Source organism: Scardinius erythrophthalmus, assembly GCF_964197995.2.
Source record: "Scardinius erythrophthalmus genome assembly, chromosome: 10".
In the NCBI taxonomy this organism is placed as follows: domain Eukaryota; kingdom Metazoa; phylum Chordata; class Actinopteri; order Cypriniformes; family Leuciscidae; genus Scardinius; species Scardinius erythrophthalmus.
In genome coordinates, this window is record NC_138230.1 from 24,328,789 (window position 1) to 24,347,477 (window position 18,689).

The 18,689-nt window shown below is 38.2% G+C and overlaps 3 protein-coding genes across 12 annotated transcripts in view; all 3 read left to right on the top strand.

Annotated features, from left to right (window-relative positions):
- The window catches only part of thrb (thyroid hormone receptor beta), a 252,796-nt gene that overhangs the window by 95,608 nt on the left and 138,499 nt on the right, over window positions 1–18,689 (top strand). The window lies entirely within an intron of this gene.
- On the top strand, window positions 13,337–15,143 carry LOC308696909 (uncharacterized protein). Of its 2 annotated transcripts, XM_081375861.1 has the most exons (4): window positions 13,337–13,363; window positions 14,387–14,608; window positions 14,741–14,809; window positions 14,918–15,143. In XM_081375861.1, exons 2-4 carry the CDS (start codon window positions 14,392–14,394, stop codon window positions 14,998–15,000), a joined length of 369 nt encoding a protein of 122 aa, XP_081231987.1. In that variant the 5' UTR covers window positions 13,337–13,363; window positions 14,387–14,391; the 3' UTR covers window positions 15,001–15,143. The 2 variants fall into 2 exon arrangements, with proteins under 2 accessions (XP_081231987.1, XP_081231988.1); XM_081375862.1 differs by lacking the exon at window positions 13,337–13,363 and having other exon boundaries at window positions 13,805–14,608.
- On the top strand, window positions 15,087–16,911 carry LOC308696903 (uncharacterized protein). Of its 2 annotated transcripts, XM_081375845.1 has the most exons (3): window positions 15,087–15,221; window positions 15,320–16,419; window positions 16,522–16,911. In XM_081375845.1, exons 2-3 carry the CDS (start codon window positions 15,353–15,355, stop codon window positions 16,763–16,765), a joined length of 1,311 nt encoding a protein of 436 aa, XP_081231971.1. In that variant the 5' UTR covers window positions 15,087–15,221; window positions 15,320–15,352; the 3' UTR covers window positions 16,766–16,911. The 2 variants fall into 2 exon arrangements, with proteins under 2 accessions (XP_081231971.1, XP_081231970.1); XM_081375844.1 differs by having other exon boundaries at window positions 15,108–16,419.

Below are 18,689 nucleotides of genomic sequence, written 5' to 3' on the forward strand. Positions count from 1 at the left end.
ATTTATGGCGAAAAAATGAAACAGGAAGTGTGTTATAACTTCTGCATACATTAACTGATCTTGATGAAACTTCAGCAGTGTGTTCGTTGTAAGAGGCCGATCGCACAGATGTGACTACTGTGAGTCAAAGTTATAGCGCCACCAACAGGCAGCAGGAAGTACATCACTTTCAAAATGCTTTGAAATCAGTGTCTTATTTTTACCCGATTTGCTTCAAACTTTATGTGTACAATGTAGACACACGGCAGATGTAAACCTGTGAAAGGATTATTGATATCTTAGATACTGTTGCCGTGGCAACGCATCAAACTTTAATATTTTTTTTTGATGCTTTTGAGACTCTTAACATACTTGAAATTGCATGAAACTCAACAGACACATCACATTTATTAGCCAGTAGACATATGCAAAGTTTCAGAAACGGGGGTGGTGGAATGGCTCAGTAGCGCCACCTTTAGTCAAAAATGGGGGTTTAGTTTTTCCTAGAATCACAAAACTTGGTATGTGTATTGTTCTCATCAAGACGGACAACTTTCTAATTTACATGAACCATCTCCGACCAACAGGAAGAGAGATATTTTGGTTTGAATGTGGATTTTCTGAAGAATTTTCTCTCCCTCTCTCTGTGTCTGTGTGTGTGTGAGGGGAGGGGGGGATTTGACTATTGCTTTTATATTGTTAATCAAGGTTTCAGGGGCTTTTGGGGTCCTTAACGTGCTCAAAAACTCTTGAAACTTTGCACACAGGTCAGAACCCACGGCCATCAGGGCCGGGCTGAAGCTGGTACCCGGGCGTGGCTGGGGGGCTCAACAGCGCCCCCTTGAACGGGGTTCTAAAACTTGATCCATATATCAAACACGCTCGCATGAATTAATATGAAACTCGGTACACATAAAGATCTCATCGGGCCGAACAACTTTACCCCGGTCAAGTTTTACGCCAGCCCAACAGGAAGTCGGCTATTATGGGTTGTTTGGAAAACGCTTGCTGTGGAATGTGAAATACTCCTCCTAGAAAATTCACCGTGTCCCCTTCAAACTCGGTGTGCATGTAGTCAAGACTTTGAGGATGCTAAATTGCGGACGGATTTTTGATATCTCGAACGGTTTGGCTGTGGCGAGGAATCGAATTTATGGCGAGAAAAGAGAAACACGGAAGTGGAATAACTTCTGCATACATTAACTGATCTTGATGAAACTTCAGCAGTGTGTTCGTGGTAAGAGGCCGATCAGATGGATGTAGCTATTGTGAGTCAAAGTTATAGCGCCACCAACTGGCAGCAGGAAGTGTGTCACTTTCAACATGCTTTTGACAAAAGTGGGGGGGTTACTTTTAACTACAGTAAAGAAAAAATAGTTTCTATATTGTTCTCATCAAGCCGGACAACTTTCTAATTTACATTCAATAGCTCTGGCCATCAGAAAGTCAGATATTTTGGTCTGAATGTGAATTTTTTTGCAAAATCAGCCTCTGAATTTTTAGCCACTCCTCTTAAACTATTTATTTTATTCGTACCAAACTTTTTCAACATGATGAAACTACATTAAATATGCTAAATTGTGAATGGATAATAAATATCTCAAACGGTTTTGCTATGGCGAGGGATTAAAGTAAAAATCTTCTAAAAATGTAATTATATACCATTTATTTCTATATAAAAGTATACAAATATCACAACTAAACCCATTTTATTCATTTTTTGCAATACAAGAAGAATGAAAAAGTTAAAAACAGGCTATTTAGGGCTATTTGGTTCAACAAAAAAGCAAACATAGGGCTATACTGCCCTCTTGTGTCCAAAAGGACATCAAAATAGTATATAAAACTTTTTACCAGGTAGGCCAATATTGTATTTAAATATACATTTATTAGGTATGTGTCTGAGGATATTTTCCCACCGGTTAATCGACGTGTGACACGAGTGGGTGCTTTTAAATCGCTAATATAATAGTGAAAGAAAAATAATGATAATGTTGCACACACAAATCACACACATGTGGGAAAGAATGATGCTTTTAAACAACACTAAACCGCCATTAGGTGTCGCCAGGCATCCATCTTAATAAGCGAGTCATTGATTCATTCGTTCAAACGATTCGTTCGAATGAGTCGATCATGATTAAGACAGATGTTTATGGATTGATCATTCAATCTTTGAGTCAACCGATTCGTTAAAAATGCTGAATCGTTCAGTTATGAGAAAACACGTGATGCGTGATGGTTCTGCCGTGATCTTTGTTTAACTATTTTCGCTGCTGAAACAGAACAAAAACAGTCAACATTGCATCTAAAATGTAAGTGACTTAATTGTAACTGTTTATTAACCTGTTGTATGAAATCTAGGGGTGGGAGAAAAAATTGATTCTTAGATGCATCGCGATGCGGACGTGGACGATTCTGAATCGATTCACAAATGTCAAAAAATCGATTCTCTAAAAAAATATTTTTCTAATAACGTAATATTGACGGAAGGCAAAAGGCGGAACTCTAAGCGGACATGCGTGCAGTCTTTGGCGCGCACATAACAGAGAAGTTTCTTCTGCTCACCAAGGCTGCATTTATTTGACTAAAAATACAAACAAAAACAGTAATATTGTAAAATAGTATTCCAATTTAAAACAGCTGCTTTCTATTTTAATATATTTTAAACTGTTATTTATTCCTGTGATCAAAGCTGAGTTTTCAGCATCATTACTCCAGTCTTCACTGTCACATGATCCTTCAGAAATTATTCTAATATGATGATTGATACTCAAGAAACATTCATTATTATTTTAAATGTCGAAAACAGTTGTGTACAGTCTTTGATGAATAGAAAGTTCAAAAGAACAGCATTTATCTGAAATCTAAAGCTTTTGTAACGTTAAACACTACCGCTCAAAAGTTTGTGGTTAGTAATAATTAAAATTTTATTTTTGGGGGAAAGAAAGAAAATAAATCAGTACTTTTATTTATGAAGGATGAGTTAAACTGATCAACAGTTACAGTAAAGACATTTATAATGTTAAAAATATATATATTTGAAATATATGCTGTTCTTTTGAACTTTACATTCATCAAAACATTTTGAAAAAAAAAATCTGTACACAACTGTTTTCAACATTGAAAATAATAATGAATATTTATTGAGTATCAATCATCATATTAGTATGATTTCTGAAGGATCATGTGACACTGAAGACTGGAGTAATGATGCTGAAAACTCAACTTTGATCACAGAAATGAATTACTATGTAAAATATTTTAAAATTGAAAACAGCCGTTTTAAATTGGAATAATATTTCACAATATTACTGTTTTTGTTTGTATTTTTAATCAATAAATGCAGCCTTGGTGAGCAGAAGAGACTTCTCCTAAAAACATTAAAAATCTTACTGACCCCAAACTTTTGAACAATAATATATATATATATATATACACATACATACATACACACACATACATATATATGTATATATATATATATATATATATATATACATATATATATACATATATATGTATGTGTGTGTATGTATGTATGTGTATATATATATATATATATATATATATATATATATATATATATATATATATATATATATATATATATATATATATATATATATAAATATAGCTGCGAGCAGCGATGGAGGGCCAAAGCCGGCGGTACCGCCACCCCGGTGCCTTTAGGTAACTAAAGGCACCGGGGTTGCGGTGCCACCGGTTTGGGCCCGTAATCGCTGCTCGCAGCTATATTTTTATTTCTTTCCCCCAAAAATAAAATTAAAATTATTACTGACCCCAAACTTCTGAACGGTAGTGTTTAATGTTACAAAAGCTTTAGATTTCAGATAAATGCTGTTCTTTTGAACTTTCTATTCATCAAAGACTGTACACAACTGTTTTCGACATTTAAAATAATAATGAATGTTTCTTGAGCAATCATCATCATATTAGAATACTTTCTGAAGGATCATGTGACAGTGACGACTGGAGTAATGATGCTGAAAACTCAGCTTTGATCACAGGAATAAATAACAGTTTAAAATATATTAAAATAGAAAGCAGCTGTTTTAAATTGGAATACTATTTTATAGGGGTGTAACGATATTCAAACCGAACCGAAAAACCGCGATACAACAGCCACGGTTCGAACCGCGATACTCTCATGTCGAACCGAACGCGCCCCGCCCCCCGCCCCCTGCTGCCCAACTCTCACTTCACTTTGTCACAAAACTATTTTTTCTTCCTTGACATTTGATTAAATAGTAATTAATGAGTACACTTCTAACAACTAAGAGCTGTAGTTTTAATAAATATTATTATAATATTATTTACTAAATAAAGTGCATGTCACGTGATTTGGGTGATCGATCACGCTCGGGAGTTTACATACACACTTCAGGATGGCAACTCCACGCCACGGCATATTGTGATTGAAGACCCTGCGGTCACAACCACTGACTGATATTGATACAGCAGCAACAGCAGCAGTGCTGATCATGAATCTTGAGAATGATCACCGACACCTGTCATCATCCAATATGATGACATATCACAGCTTTTTTTAATCATTGTTTGATTTGCGAACATAATCCTTTGCCGTCTGGCCGCTTCCGCTTCAGGCCTGACTCGTCTCGCGCTAACGGTAATTTCCTTTCACTGTCCACGTTTTGATTTCGGCAAATCACTTTTGGCGAATGCAAACAACGTGATTATTGTTCATGAGTCCAACATCCAGCCACGCAAGAAAACATGTAATCTACCTGAGGGAATAATATGCTCACAAAACATTTCTGATTATTATTTGTTTAAAACGGTTTTGTTCCCACCCCCCCAGGATTCTTTGATGAATGTAAAGATCATAAGATATTTATTTGAAATAGAAAGCTTGTGTAACACTATAAATGTATTGTCACTTTTGATTAATGTAATGCATCCTTGCTGAATAAAAGTAGGCAATTACTTTCTTTAATTACTTTCCACAAAAAATAATCTTAACCTCAAACTTTTGAACTGTAGGCCTATGTATAATGTTAAAAAAGCTTTCCATTTCAGATAAATGCGGTTATTTTGAATGGTGGTTTGTTTGTAATGTGACATATATTTTTTGTATGACATTACAATTATTTTTAGAATTAAATTGTACATAAATAGGTTAAGCAATACAAATGTGTCTGTCTGATAACCTTTTAAATATAGCCTATACTTAACTACAGTTTGCAGACACTGAAATTATGTACATTGTGCGATACAGTAAATATTTTGTGTTTCCCTTATTTTCCTATAAAGAACCACAATTGTCCCGCATTTTACTTTTCTGAAGTTGGCAACCCTACTCAGGTGTGCAGTTTATTTCTGACTAGTCAGTGGAGACATTTAGGCTATTTCATTTTAGTTAACTCAGGTGTGCTAACTGCTCTAAAGAAAACATGAAGCCAATGTATAAAATTAATAAAGTTAAGTTAAATTATTGTTGTTGTTGTTTTTATTAAGTTAAAAGTGAATCTAGTGTTATTATTGCTGGTGGTGCCCTGCCATGAACCCTGCCCCCACAGCAAACAGAACCGAACCGAACCGAACCGAACCGTGGCTCCAAAACCGTGATATGAACCGAACCGTGGCATTGGTGTATCGTTACACCCCTACTATTTTACAATATTACTGTTTTTGTTTGTATTTTTAATCAAATAAATGCAGCCTTGGTGAGCAGAAGAAACCTCGCTTAAAAATCTTACTGACCCCAAATTTTTGAACAGTAGTGTATATATATTATATAAAAATGTAATGGATAAGACACAGATAGTTTTACTTGCCTGACCTGATTAGAACAATGAAAAAACTTAAATGAAAAAATAACTTGGGAATCTCTAAAACGAGGGCGCGATTAAACAGTGGACACATAAAAACATACTCTGTCATTTTGTTCAGAACATCATTCAAACTGCAAAGTGTTAACTTATATTTTTGTACAGTAGCAATAAAACACAACATTGTGCTTTTTTTAAATACATTCAAGCAATCCTCCCCGAAAATGAAACTAAAATGCTCACGGCTGCACAGGCATTCATAATGGTGCGCGTCCTCAGCGAGGAACGAGCAGAACAGAGTCAACGTTTTTTAGGTCATTCCTCCTTCCATAGGAATTTATTGAAAATGCTCGCTCTGCTCCGCACCATTATCAATGTCCGTGCGGACGAACATATTTTACTTTCGTTTTTAAGTTGGCGATTAAAAAGCCCCCAGCGGTGTCACACGTCAGTTAACCGGTGGTAAAATATTCTTACCGTCACATACCTAGTATATTTTTATATAGATATAATAGGCCTACCTGATTTTGAACACAAGAGGGCAGTATAGCACTATGTTTGACTTTATTTATTTATTGTTTAGACTAAACAACCATTCTGGCAGTTTTTAAACTTAAACTTCATTCTTAAATTGAAAAAAAAAGAATAAAATTAGTTAAGTTCTGATATTCGTATACTTTTATATAGTAATAAATGGTTTATAATTAAATTTTTAGAATATATGAACCTTTTAGTGTTTCCTTTTTAGACAATACTTTAATCCCTCGCCATAGCAAAACCGTTTGAGATATTTATTATCCGTTCACAATTTAGCATCATTAATATATTTTTATCATGTTGAAAAAGTTTGGTGGGAATAAAATAAACCACTTAGATAAAGGTGGCTAAAAATTCAGAGGCTGATTTTGCAAAAAAATCCACATTCAGACCAAAATATCTGACTTCCTGATGGTCAGAGCTAATGACTTTAAATTAGAAAGTTGTCTGGGTCGACAACTGAGTTATGAACTGAGTTTTTTTTACTGTAGTTAAAACTAACCCCCCCACTTTTGTCAAAAGCATGTTGAAAGTGACACACTTCCTGCTGCCAGTTGGTGGCGCTATAACTTTGACTCAAAATAGTTACATCCATCTGATCGGCCTCTTACCACGAACACACTGCTGAAGTTTCATCAAGATCAGTTAATGTATGCAGAAGTTATTCCACTTCGTGTTTCTCTTTTCTCGCCATAAATTCGATTCCTCGCTACGGCCAAACCGTTCGAGATATCAAAAATCCGTCCGCAATTTAGCATCCTCAAAGTCTTGACTACATGCACACCGAGTTTGGAGGGGACACAGTGAATTTTCTAGGAGGAGTATTTCACATTCCACAGCAAGCGTTTTCCAAACAACCCATAATAGCCGACTTCCTGTTGAGCTGGCGTAAAACTTGACCGTGGGAAAGTTGTTCGGCACAATGAGATCTATATGTGTACCGAGTTTCATATTAATTCATGCAAGCGTGTTTGATATATGGACCAAGTTTTAGAACCCCGTTCAAGGGGGCGCTGTTGAGCCCCCCAGCCACGCCCGGGTACCAGCTTCAGCCCGGCCCTGATGGCCGTGGGTTCTGACCTGTGTGCAAAGTTTCAAGAGTTTTCAAGCACGTTAAGGGTCCCAAAAGCCCCTGAAACCTTGAAAACAAACATTAAACTCAACAGAAAAATCCCTCCCACCCCTCACACACACAGAGACAGACAGAGAGAGAGAAAATTCTCCAGAAAATCCACATTCAAACCAAAATATCTGAGTTCCTGGTGGTCTAAAGTTATGACTGTAAATTAGAAAGTTGTCCGGCTTGATGAGAACAATACACCTACCAAGTTTTGTGATTCTAGGAAAAACTAAGCCCCCATTTTTGACTAAAGGTGGCGCTACTGAGCCATTTTACCACGCCCGTTTCTGAAACTTTGCACATGTCTACTGGATAATAAATGTGATGTGTCTGTCGAGTTTCATGCATTTTCAAGCATGTGAAGAGTCTCAAAAGCATCTGAAAAGAATATTAAAGTTTAATGCGTTGCCACGGCAACACTATCTAAGATATCAATAATCCTTTCACAGGTCTTTATCTGCCGTGTGTCTACATTATACAAATAAAGTTTTAAGCAAATCGGGTAAAAATAAGAGGGTGATTTCAAAGCATTTTGAAAGTGACACACTTCCTGTTGCCAGTTGGTGGCGCTATAACTTTGACTCACAAATGTCACATCCATGTGATCGGCCTCTTACAACTAACATACTGCTGAAGTTTCATCAAGATCAGTTAATGAATGCAGAAGTTATAACACACTTCCTGTTTGAATTATTCGCCATAAATTCGTTTCCTTGCCACGGCCAAACCGTTCGAGATATCAAAAATCCGTCCGCAATTTAGCATCCTCAATGTCTTGACTTCATGCCGACCGAGTTTGGAGGTGAATGGATGAATTTCCTAGGAGGAGTACATCAAATTCCACAGCATGCGTTTCCAAACAACCCATAATAGCTGACTTCCTGTTGGTCTGGCGTAAAACTTTGAGCACGAAAGTTGTTCGGCCCGATGAGGTCTATATGTGTACCGAGTTTCATATTATTACATGCAAGTATGTCTGATTTATGGACAAGTGTTCGGATCCCGTTCCAGGGGGCACTGTCGAGCCCCCCTGCCACGCCCGGGTACCAGCTTCAGCCCGGCCCTGATGGCCGCGGGTTCTGACCTGTGTGCAAAATTTCAAGAGTTTTCGAGCATGTTAAGGGCCCCAAAAGTGCCCGAAAGGTTGACAAAATAATAATAATAATAATAATCCTACCGAAAACAATAGGGCCTTCAACCCTTTCATGGCTTGGGCCCTAATAAATATAGCTGCGAGCAGCGATTGCGGGCCCAAGCCGGTGGCACCGCCACCCTTGTGCCTTTAGTTACACTATTCTAAACTATTCTTTATCATAGGATGCTAAACTATGCATGCTAAATGCAAAACCGTTTGAGATATTTAATATACGTTCACACTTTAGCATCTTTAATGTATTTTCATCATGTTGAAAAAGTTTGGTGTGAATAAAATAAACCACTTAAGAGGAGTGGGTAAAAATTCAGAGGCTGATTTTGCAAAGAAATCCACATTCAAACCAAAATATCTGACTTCCTGTTGGTCGGAGCTATTGACTGTAAATTAGAAAGTTGTCCGGCTCGATGAGACCAATATATGTACTGATTTTTGTAACTGTTGGTAAAAGTAACCCCCCCCCCCCATTTTGTCAAAAGCATTTTGAAAGTGACACACTTCCTGCTGCCAGTTGGTGGTGCTATAACTTTGACTCACAATAGTTACATCCATCTGATCGGCCTCTTACCACGAACACACTGCTGAAGTTTCAGCAAGATCAGTTAATATATGCAGAAGTTATACCACTTCATGTTTCTCTTTTCTCGCCATAAATTCGTGTCCTCGCCACGGCCAAACCGTTCGAGATATCAAAAACCCATCCGCAATTTAGCATCCTCAATGTCTTGACTTCATGCTGACCGAGTTTGTAGGTGAGTGGATGAATTCTCTAGAAGGAGTACATCAAATTCCACAGCATGCGTTTTTCAAACAACCCATAATAGCCGACTTCCAGTTGGGCGGAGCTAATAACTTAGAGTGCAGAAGTTGTTCGGCCCGATGAGATCTATATGTGTACCGAGTTTCATATTAATTCATGCAAGCCTGTTTGATATATGGACCAAGTTTCAGACCGTGTTCAAGGGGGCGCTGTTGAGCCCCCCTGCCACGCTCGGGTACCAGCTTCAGCCTGGCCCTGATGACCGTGGGTTGTGACCTGTGTGCAAAATTTCAAGAGTTTTCGAGCATGTTAAGGGCCCCAAAAGTGCCCGAAAGGTTGACAAAATAATAATAATAATAATAAATATAGCTGCGAGCAGCGATTACGGGCCCAAGCCGGTGGCACCGCAACCCTGGTGCCTTTAGTTACCTAAAGGCACTGGGGGTGGCGGTGCCACCGGCTTTGGCCCTTCATCGCTGCTCGCAGCTATATATATATATATATATATATATATATATATATATATATATATATATATAAAAGACAGAAACCTTATTACCTTATTCTTATTTTATGATACACTCAAAATATTCCACAACAAATCTTTTAAATTTAATGTAAAAATAAAAACGAAAGTAAGCACTGTTGGTCTCATGTAACCCTCTCATTAGAATCAAAATGTTTCAGCATTTGCGATGTATTTGGATGCTAAACTATTCTTTATTATAGGCTTTGTTCTTCACTCGTGTTCCAATATCGACGGAAAAAATCATCCTCTTCACACGCGCAAAAATGTGCTTGAAACATCACAGTGGAGCGGTTCTTACTGTGAATGTACGAATTGTACTACTGACTATTTAGAGCAGTGTAATTTTTATATGTTAGGTTAACTATTTTATTATTATATTTTATTAAGGCTATAATGAACAGGCTGCGATGTCAAGATTGCAATGCTGGAATGTGTGTTTGTGTGTGTGTGTGACGCGGTTGTGGTTGAACAGTGGACACAAAAACATAAATAAAATGTTTTAGTTAATTCCTACATCCATAGGAATACATTGAAAATGCTCGCTCTACTCCGCACCATTATCAATGTCTGTGCGGACGTCTGTATTTTACTAGTATATAGTATACTATAGTTAGCGATTTAAAAGCACCCGCTCGTGTCACACGTCGATTAACCGATGGGAAAATATCCTCACAGTCATATACCTAATAAATTTATATTTAAATACAATAGGCCTACCTAGTAAAACGTTTTATATACTAGTTTGATATCCTTTTGGACACAAGAGGGCAGTATAGCCCTATGTTTGCTTTTTTGTTGAACCAAATAGCCTGTTTTTAACTTTTTCATACTTCTTGAATTGCAAAAACAGAATAAAATAGGTTTAGTTCTAATATTTGTATAATTTTATATAAAAATACATGGTGTATAATTACATTTTTAGAAGTTATGAGATGTTTCCTGCTTCCTTTTTGACATTAATTTAATCCCTCGCCATAGCATAACCGTTTGAGATATTCAATATCCGTTTACAATTTAGCATCATTAATATATTTTTATCATGTTGAAAAAGTTTGGTGGGAATAAAATAAACCTTTTAGGAGGAGTAACTAAAAACTCAGAGGCTGATTTAACAAAAAATCCATATTCAGACCAAAAATTCTGACTTCCTGTTGGTTGCAGCTAATGCCTGTAAATTAGAAAGTTGTCCGGCTCGATGAGACCAATATACGTACTGATTTTTGTAATTGTGGGTAAACCTAACCCCCCTACTTTTGTCAAAAACATTTTGAAAGTGACACACTTCCTGCTGCCAGTTGGTGGCGCTATAACTTTGACTCACAATAGTTACATACATCTGATCGGCCTCTTACCACGAACACACTGGTGAAGTTTCATCAAGATCAGTTAATGTATGCAGAAGTTATACCGCTTCGTGTTTCTCTTTTCTCGCCATAAATTTGTTTCCTCGCCACGGCCAAACCGTTCGAGATATCAAAAATCTTTCCGCAATTTAGCATCCTCAGTGACTTGACTTCATGCACACCGAGTTTGGTGGGGATTGGATGAATTCTCTAGGAGGAGTATTTCACATTCCACAGCAAGCGTTTTCCAAACAACCCATAATAGCCGACTTCCTGTTGGGCTGGCGTAAAACTTGAAAGAGGGATAGTTGTTTGGCCCGATGAGATCTATATGTGTACCGAGTTTCATATTAATTCATGCAAGCGTGTTTGATATATGGAACAAGTTTTCAGACCCCGTTCAAGGGGGCTCTGTTGAGCCCCCCTGCCACGCCCGTTTCTGAAACTTTTCACATGTCTACTGGCTATTAAGTGTTATGTGTCTGTCGAGTTTCATCCAATTTCAAGCATGCTAAGAGTCTCAAACGCAGGGGTGCCCAATCCTGCTCCTGGCGATCGACTGTCCTGCACAGTTCATCTCCAACCCTAATCAAACACACCTGCCTTTAATTTTCAAGTGATCCTGACGTGCTCTGAAGACCTTAATTGGTTGCTTCAGGTGTGTTTGATTAGGGTTGGAGATGAACTGTGCAGGACAGTCGATCGCCAGGAGCAGGATTGGGCACCCCTGCTCAAACGCATCCGGAAAGAACATTAAAGTTTGATGCGTTGCCACGGCAACAGTATCTAAGATATCAATAATCCTTTCACAGTTCTACATCTGCTGTGTATTTACATTATATACATAAAGTTTGAAGCAAATCGGGTAAAAATAAGAGGGTGACTTCAAAACATTTTGAAAGTGACACACTTCCTGCTGCCAGTTGGTGGCGCTATAACTTTGACTCACAATAGTCACATCAATGTGATCGGCCTCTGACAACGAACTCACTGCTGAAGTTTAATCAAGATCAGTCAATGTGTGCAGAAGTTATAACACACTTCCTGTTTCCATTATTCGCCATAAATTCGTTTCCTTGCCACAGCCAAACCGTTCGAGATATCAAAAATCCCCTGGCAATTTTTCATCCTCAATGTCTTGAGTTCACGCACACCGAGTTTGGTGGCGATCGGCTAAATTCTCTAGAAGTGTTTCAAATACCAGAACATGCGTTTCCAAACAACCCTTAATAACCGACTTCCTGTTGGGCTGGCATAAAAAGTAAAAGTACGAAAGTTGTTCGGCCCGATGAGATCTATATGTGTACCGAGTTTCATATTATTACATGCAAGCGTGTTTGATTTATGGACCAAGTTTTCGGACCCCGTTCAAGGGGGCGCTGTCGGGTCCCCTGCCACGCCCGGGTACCAGCTTCAGCCCGGCCCTGATGGCCGCGGGTTCTGACCAGTGTGCAAAGTTTCAAGAGTTTTTGAGCATGTTAAGGGCCCCAAAAGTGCCTGAATAGTCGTAAGAAAAATAATAATAATAATCCTACCGAAAACAATAGGGCCTTCGCCCTTTCAGGGCTTGGGCCCTAATAATCCTACCGAAAACAATAGGGCCTTCGCCCTTTCAGGGCTTGGGCCCTAATAATCCTACCGAAAACAATAGGGCCTTCGCCCTTTCAGGGCTTGGGCCCTAAATATAGCTGCGAGCAGCGATTACGGGCCCAAGCCGGTGGCACCGCAACCCCGATGCCTTTAGTTACCTAAAGGCACCGGGGTGGCGGTGCCGCTGGCTTTGGCCCTTCATCGCTGCTCGCAGCTATATTTATATATATATATCGTCGCTGTCGGGCGGAAACCTCGTATGTCCAAATTTAGTCAATTTCATATTTTTTCACAAATAGATGCTATTGGTCAGTCCCCACGTGGGTCTGTTATTTTTACAAATTATTAACCAATCTAAAGTGTTGAAAATAGCTTGAGAGCAAATCTCTTAACTCCATTGGACACTTCAACTGTCTGAGAATCCTCGTAACTCCACCTCTTCTTCACTTCGTGGGCGGCAGAAACTTTGCGGCATTTTGTCTCCTCAGCCCTCAAGATTGAACGTCTCCAGAAATCCTCGTCGAGCAACGTCCTCTGAGGTAAATCTTTGAGGTAAAATATATTATATATAACAGTTTTATCCCGATCTTGAAGTAATGGTAGTGCTAAGGTGTAATGTTAATGCATCGTTTCTGAGGATGCTAGATTTTTCTTTCTGCTAGCTCTAGCATTGGACGGTAGCTATCTTGTTGATTGAAATCTTCCATGGTTTTGTTTCTGACGAGAATAATGAATTTAATGCACAAATTGCCTGCCGTTGACTTACTTAGTCACTATGCATTGGTTTTGTCGTCATATTTGGTGAGATAGCTAACCTGATTTTCGTGGGGCTTTAAAGAAAATAATAATCGCGACCCCCGCTAGTTCTGCCGCTCGTCTGAGGAACAACATAATTTAATGTAACTTACTATGTCATAATTGTAGCTTACAATGTTAAGGCACGCCGTCATGTTAAACAAGTAACCTAGCCTTTGCCGTAGGGCTGGATGATTAATCGAAAAGTAATCGAAACCGAAATTCAGAGCCTATAACCGACGTAATTTTACCAAGGCGATTATTTCGTTTTTTTAATCCTATTAATAATACCACCAATCTGTTTCAACACTTGGAGCACAATCACATTACCGAATATGAACAGTGCAAACAGTGCATTTTATTCAATTGTTTGAAATATTTAATAAATAAGCATTAATAGCTATCTGTGTGTTTCCTTATTTTAGAATCACAAAGATATGATTATGCACTCTTTCATTAGAAAAAAATAACTGTGAACATATTTACAGTATAAGCCTTGCCATTGACATATGAGAAAGATTTTTTTTTTATATAATCGTTCAATAATCATAATCGAGGTAACTTGTGCGATTATGATTTTAGCCAAAATCGTCCAGCCCTTCTTTGCCGTCATGTTCATTACAATCTGTATTGTAAAAGCGCTATATAAATAAAGGTGACTTGACTTTAAGCAAGCTAGCTGGCTTCTTGCCTCGTTATCATACGTAAACATGCCGTATAACTTAGGGAAATGATCATTAACCTTTATTCATTTTTTTTTTTTGCAGCAACCATGTCTGTGTCCTTAAAGGAACTCTGTCAGATGGTCAATGTGCCATATGATCAGGCAAGGGCTCTAATAGAGAGTGAGAGCTCTGATGGAGAGAGTAAAGAGAGAGAGGAAGCAACAATGGAGGATACAGTGGTGGTGGATACAGTGATGGAGGATACAGGGATGGAGGATACAGTGATGGAGGATACAGTGATGGAGGATACAGTGGTGCATGCTGGTAGAGTGAATTTCTGAGAGATAATCATGATTTCACATGCCAAAATTTATGATTTTATGCAGATGGATTTCACAACAATAGACATTTGTTTAAAAAAAATATTCACACTAATTGTACCATGTGTTTGAAAAGATTTATCTGGTGGTCTGGAGGGAGAGGAGGCCTCGCTGCTGGCTCCAGAGCAGGTGCAGTTTGACACGGGTAGGTTAGGTGCTTTTCTACAATTTCTCATTGAAGAGTTAACACTGTTGACAATGTATAAAGATGTAACTCATTCATCCACGTTTGGTTTGTGTGTGTATTTTGAAGTTTTCCATGGTGGAAGGGAAGAGGACTCTAATGCAGAGCAAGGCGCACCTCCAAGGAAAAGACTGAGAGCTGAAAACACCTGAAAGAAAGTGATCAACAAGAAAAGAAGAATGGTTGGGAAGTCATACGTTGGAAAACAGAAGCAGAAGGAAACAATGAGGGAGCCACGGGCAATCGGGCCTAGATGTTCATCAGCAGCATGTGCCAAGTCAGCTAAACATCACTGCAGTGCAATCGGCGAGCCTGAGAGGAATAACATTTTCAATGAGTTTTGGCAACATATGACCTGGGAGGAGAAGAGGATGTATGTGCATGGTTTAATTGATGTGGTCCCCGTGCAAAGGAGAAGGGGGGCTGAAAATTCTCGAAGATCAAATTCCTTTTTTTTCTTTTTTTTTACAGGTCAGCGGGCAGAGAAAACGCGTCTGCAAAGGTATGTTTTTGTCTACCCTAGGAATAGGCGAGTGGTCAGCTCTTAACTGGGCAAAGGAGGGACACACACAAGCAGACACAGAGGGACAAACACACAGCAACGCACGTCGTTCAGTGGCAGGCCATGAATTCATACACAGCTTTTTACAGGACCTCCCAAAGGTGCCCTCACACTACTGCAGATCCACAACATCCAAACAGTATCTGGAACCTGTGTTTCAGTCGATGGCTGATCTGTATGCAGTGTATTGTCACGCTGCAGCAGAGAAGAATGTAACACCTTTGTCAAGGCAAGTGTTCACAGATGAGTTCAAGCGTCTCAACCTAGGCCTTTACCACCCAAAAAAGGACCAGTGCAACATCTGTTGTGCTTTCAAGACCGGCAACTTACCTAATGACAAGTGGCAGCACCACCTCCTGCAAAAAGAAGAGGCCCGCGCCGAAAAGTTGTCTGACAAAAGCATGGCCAGCAACAACACTATGGTCTTATGTATGGACTTACAAGCCCTCCTTTTGTGCCCAAAGCTAAAAGCCTCTGCCTTGTATTACAAAACAAAGCTTGCAGTTCACAATTTTACTGTGTACAACATGCTGACACACAGTGCCACATGTTATGTCTGGCTTGAAGGTGAGGGATCCCTGTCTGCCAGTGAGTTTGTTTCATGCATTGTCGACTACCTCTCTGCACACACTGAGCCTGACACATTTATTCTGTGGAGTGACGGCTGCGGGTATCAGAACCGGAATGCAGTTCTAAGCAATGCACTTCTTCAGTTCTCTATGAAGAAAAACAAAGTCGTCATTCAGAAGTACCTTGAGAAAGGGCATACTCAGATGGAATGCGACTCCGTTCACAGCGTCATCGAGAGGCGTCTGAGGGACCAGGATGTGTATCTCCCAGCAGAGTATGTTAACCTGATGAAGAAGGCCCGTGTGAAGCCTCATCCATATGAAGTCAAGTACATCGACCACACCTTCTTCCAGGACTTCACCAAGCTGAGGCTCTGCAAGTCTCTGCGCCCTGGAGTAAGGCCTGGTGACCCAACTGTCCACGATATCAGAGCCATCAGGTAATTACCAATGTAAATCTTATGCATGACATTATGATGTTGCATATTATTTTATGAAATCTTACAGTGATTATGATGTTGTGTTATATTTTGTGCTATTAGGTACAACAACAATGGAACGATGGACTTCAAAATCAACCACTCTGATGACTGGCATCCACATCCAAGAATGTCAGTAACCAAACAGTTAACTGGACCCACTGACTTTCATAGTATTTTTTTTTTCCTACTATGTAAGTCAATGGGTCCAGTTAACTGTTTGGTTACTGACATTCTTCTAAATATCTTCCTTTGTGTTCAGCAGAAGAAAGAAACTCTTGAAAACAACTTGAGGCTGAATATATGACAGAATTTTCATTTTGAAGTGAACTATCCCTTAACACAGGCAATATGATGGCAATGTAACAACACACACAGAGCACAGATACACGCACACAGACAAGGGCTCACCCTACTCACAAACACAAATACACTCAGTAATGGGCTTAGTAAAGCAAGCCTTGTCTGTGTGCAAAACTGTGCATGCATCTGTGAGGCTCTGTGCGCGTTGTTACATTGCGGTCATATTGACTGTTAATCTGTTAAACTATGATATCAGTTGAGATATCAGATATTTTTATAGTTTTGCTATCAGATATCAATAATATTTATTATTTATGTATTTATGTAATATCTACTTTTTATTTATTATTTATGTATTTATGTAATATCTACTTTTTACTAGGCTTATTAATAGACTTATACATGTGCATTGAAGTTTTTAAATGTATCTGATATAATACTTGAATTTAATTGAATGGTTTGGATACCACCATTAAATTATTGTTTTATTATTTTACTGACTCAGCTTTTATTTTTATTTTACTGTTCAGCTATTTCTAGACTATGCCTCTCTTGGCACTGTGCATGTAAAATAGTAGCAAGTTTTTATTTATGGGAGAAAAAGGGCTGTCTAATGGCGCCAAGTAAGCCTATCTTTGGATAACTCTTGTCTGTTTTTTAAACAATAACGAGTGAAAATAGTTAGGTTAGATACATTTGAGTATCTGTTTTGTTAAAAATCGATAGCTGTAATGCTTATGTGCAGAATGAAGCCTATGAGCCACGAAGGTAAGTTTGCATGCAGATTAGGCTAATTTCTGTCTATTAGACAGCCTAGTCACCTCATCGTTTTTTGTATTTCATTACTTATAGCTCTTAAACCTTTAAAATAGAGTTTAGGAAGATGTATGTTACCACAGTCATTAGTTTTTGTAACTACTGAAGCCTTTTCTCGTCAAAAGGCTCAACGCGACAGCCGACTTTGCGTGCAGATTAATTTCCGCCTATTAGACAGCCTGTTTAACGTTTTATTTTGGTATTGCATTACTCATAGATCTTAAACGTTTAAAATAGAATTTAGGAATATGTATGTAACCACAATCATTAGCTTTGAATAGCTCTTAAAGCCTTATCTCTTGTCAAAAGGCTCAACGCGACCGCAGACTTTGATGAACACAGCTGACAGCAGCGACGTCTGTGTCCGTACCATTCAAATCAATGACAGCGTAACCTCGTATCTCCCTGCTTTCAAGTCATAAATCTCATATCTCCATTTAAACATTATTATGGGGAAATGTTGTGTTAATGTTGGTACACAACAGTATATGATAGCAATATAAGGTATAATACCAACTTTAACGATACAATGTTTAATAACTCAAAAAATATGCATTTTTTTTATTTCCTGAAAAATATTGGTTTTGGAGATACGAGGATTCCGCCCGACAGCGGCGATATACAGTATATATATATATATATATAAATATAAAAGACAGAAAATATTACTTGTCTTACCTTATTCTGATTTTATGATACACTCAAAATATTCCACAACATTGATTAACGTTGATTAACCAGTGGTAAAATATCCTCACCATCACATACCTAGTAGGCCTATATTTTTATATAGATACAATAGGCCTACCTGATTTTGATCACAAGAGGGCAGTATAGCACTATGAATGACATGATTTATTTATTTTTTGGACTAAAAAAAACATTCTGGCTGTTTTTAAACTTAAACAATTATTAAATTGAAAAAAAAAAGAATAAAATTGGTTTAGTTCTGATATTTGTATCATTTTATATAGAAATAAATGGTGTATAATTACATTTTTAGAAGGTATGTGGCTTTTAGTGTTTCCATTTTTGACATTACTTTAATCCCTCGCCATAGCAAAAGTGTTTGAGATATGTATTATCCGTTCACAATTTAGCATCTTTAATGT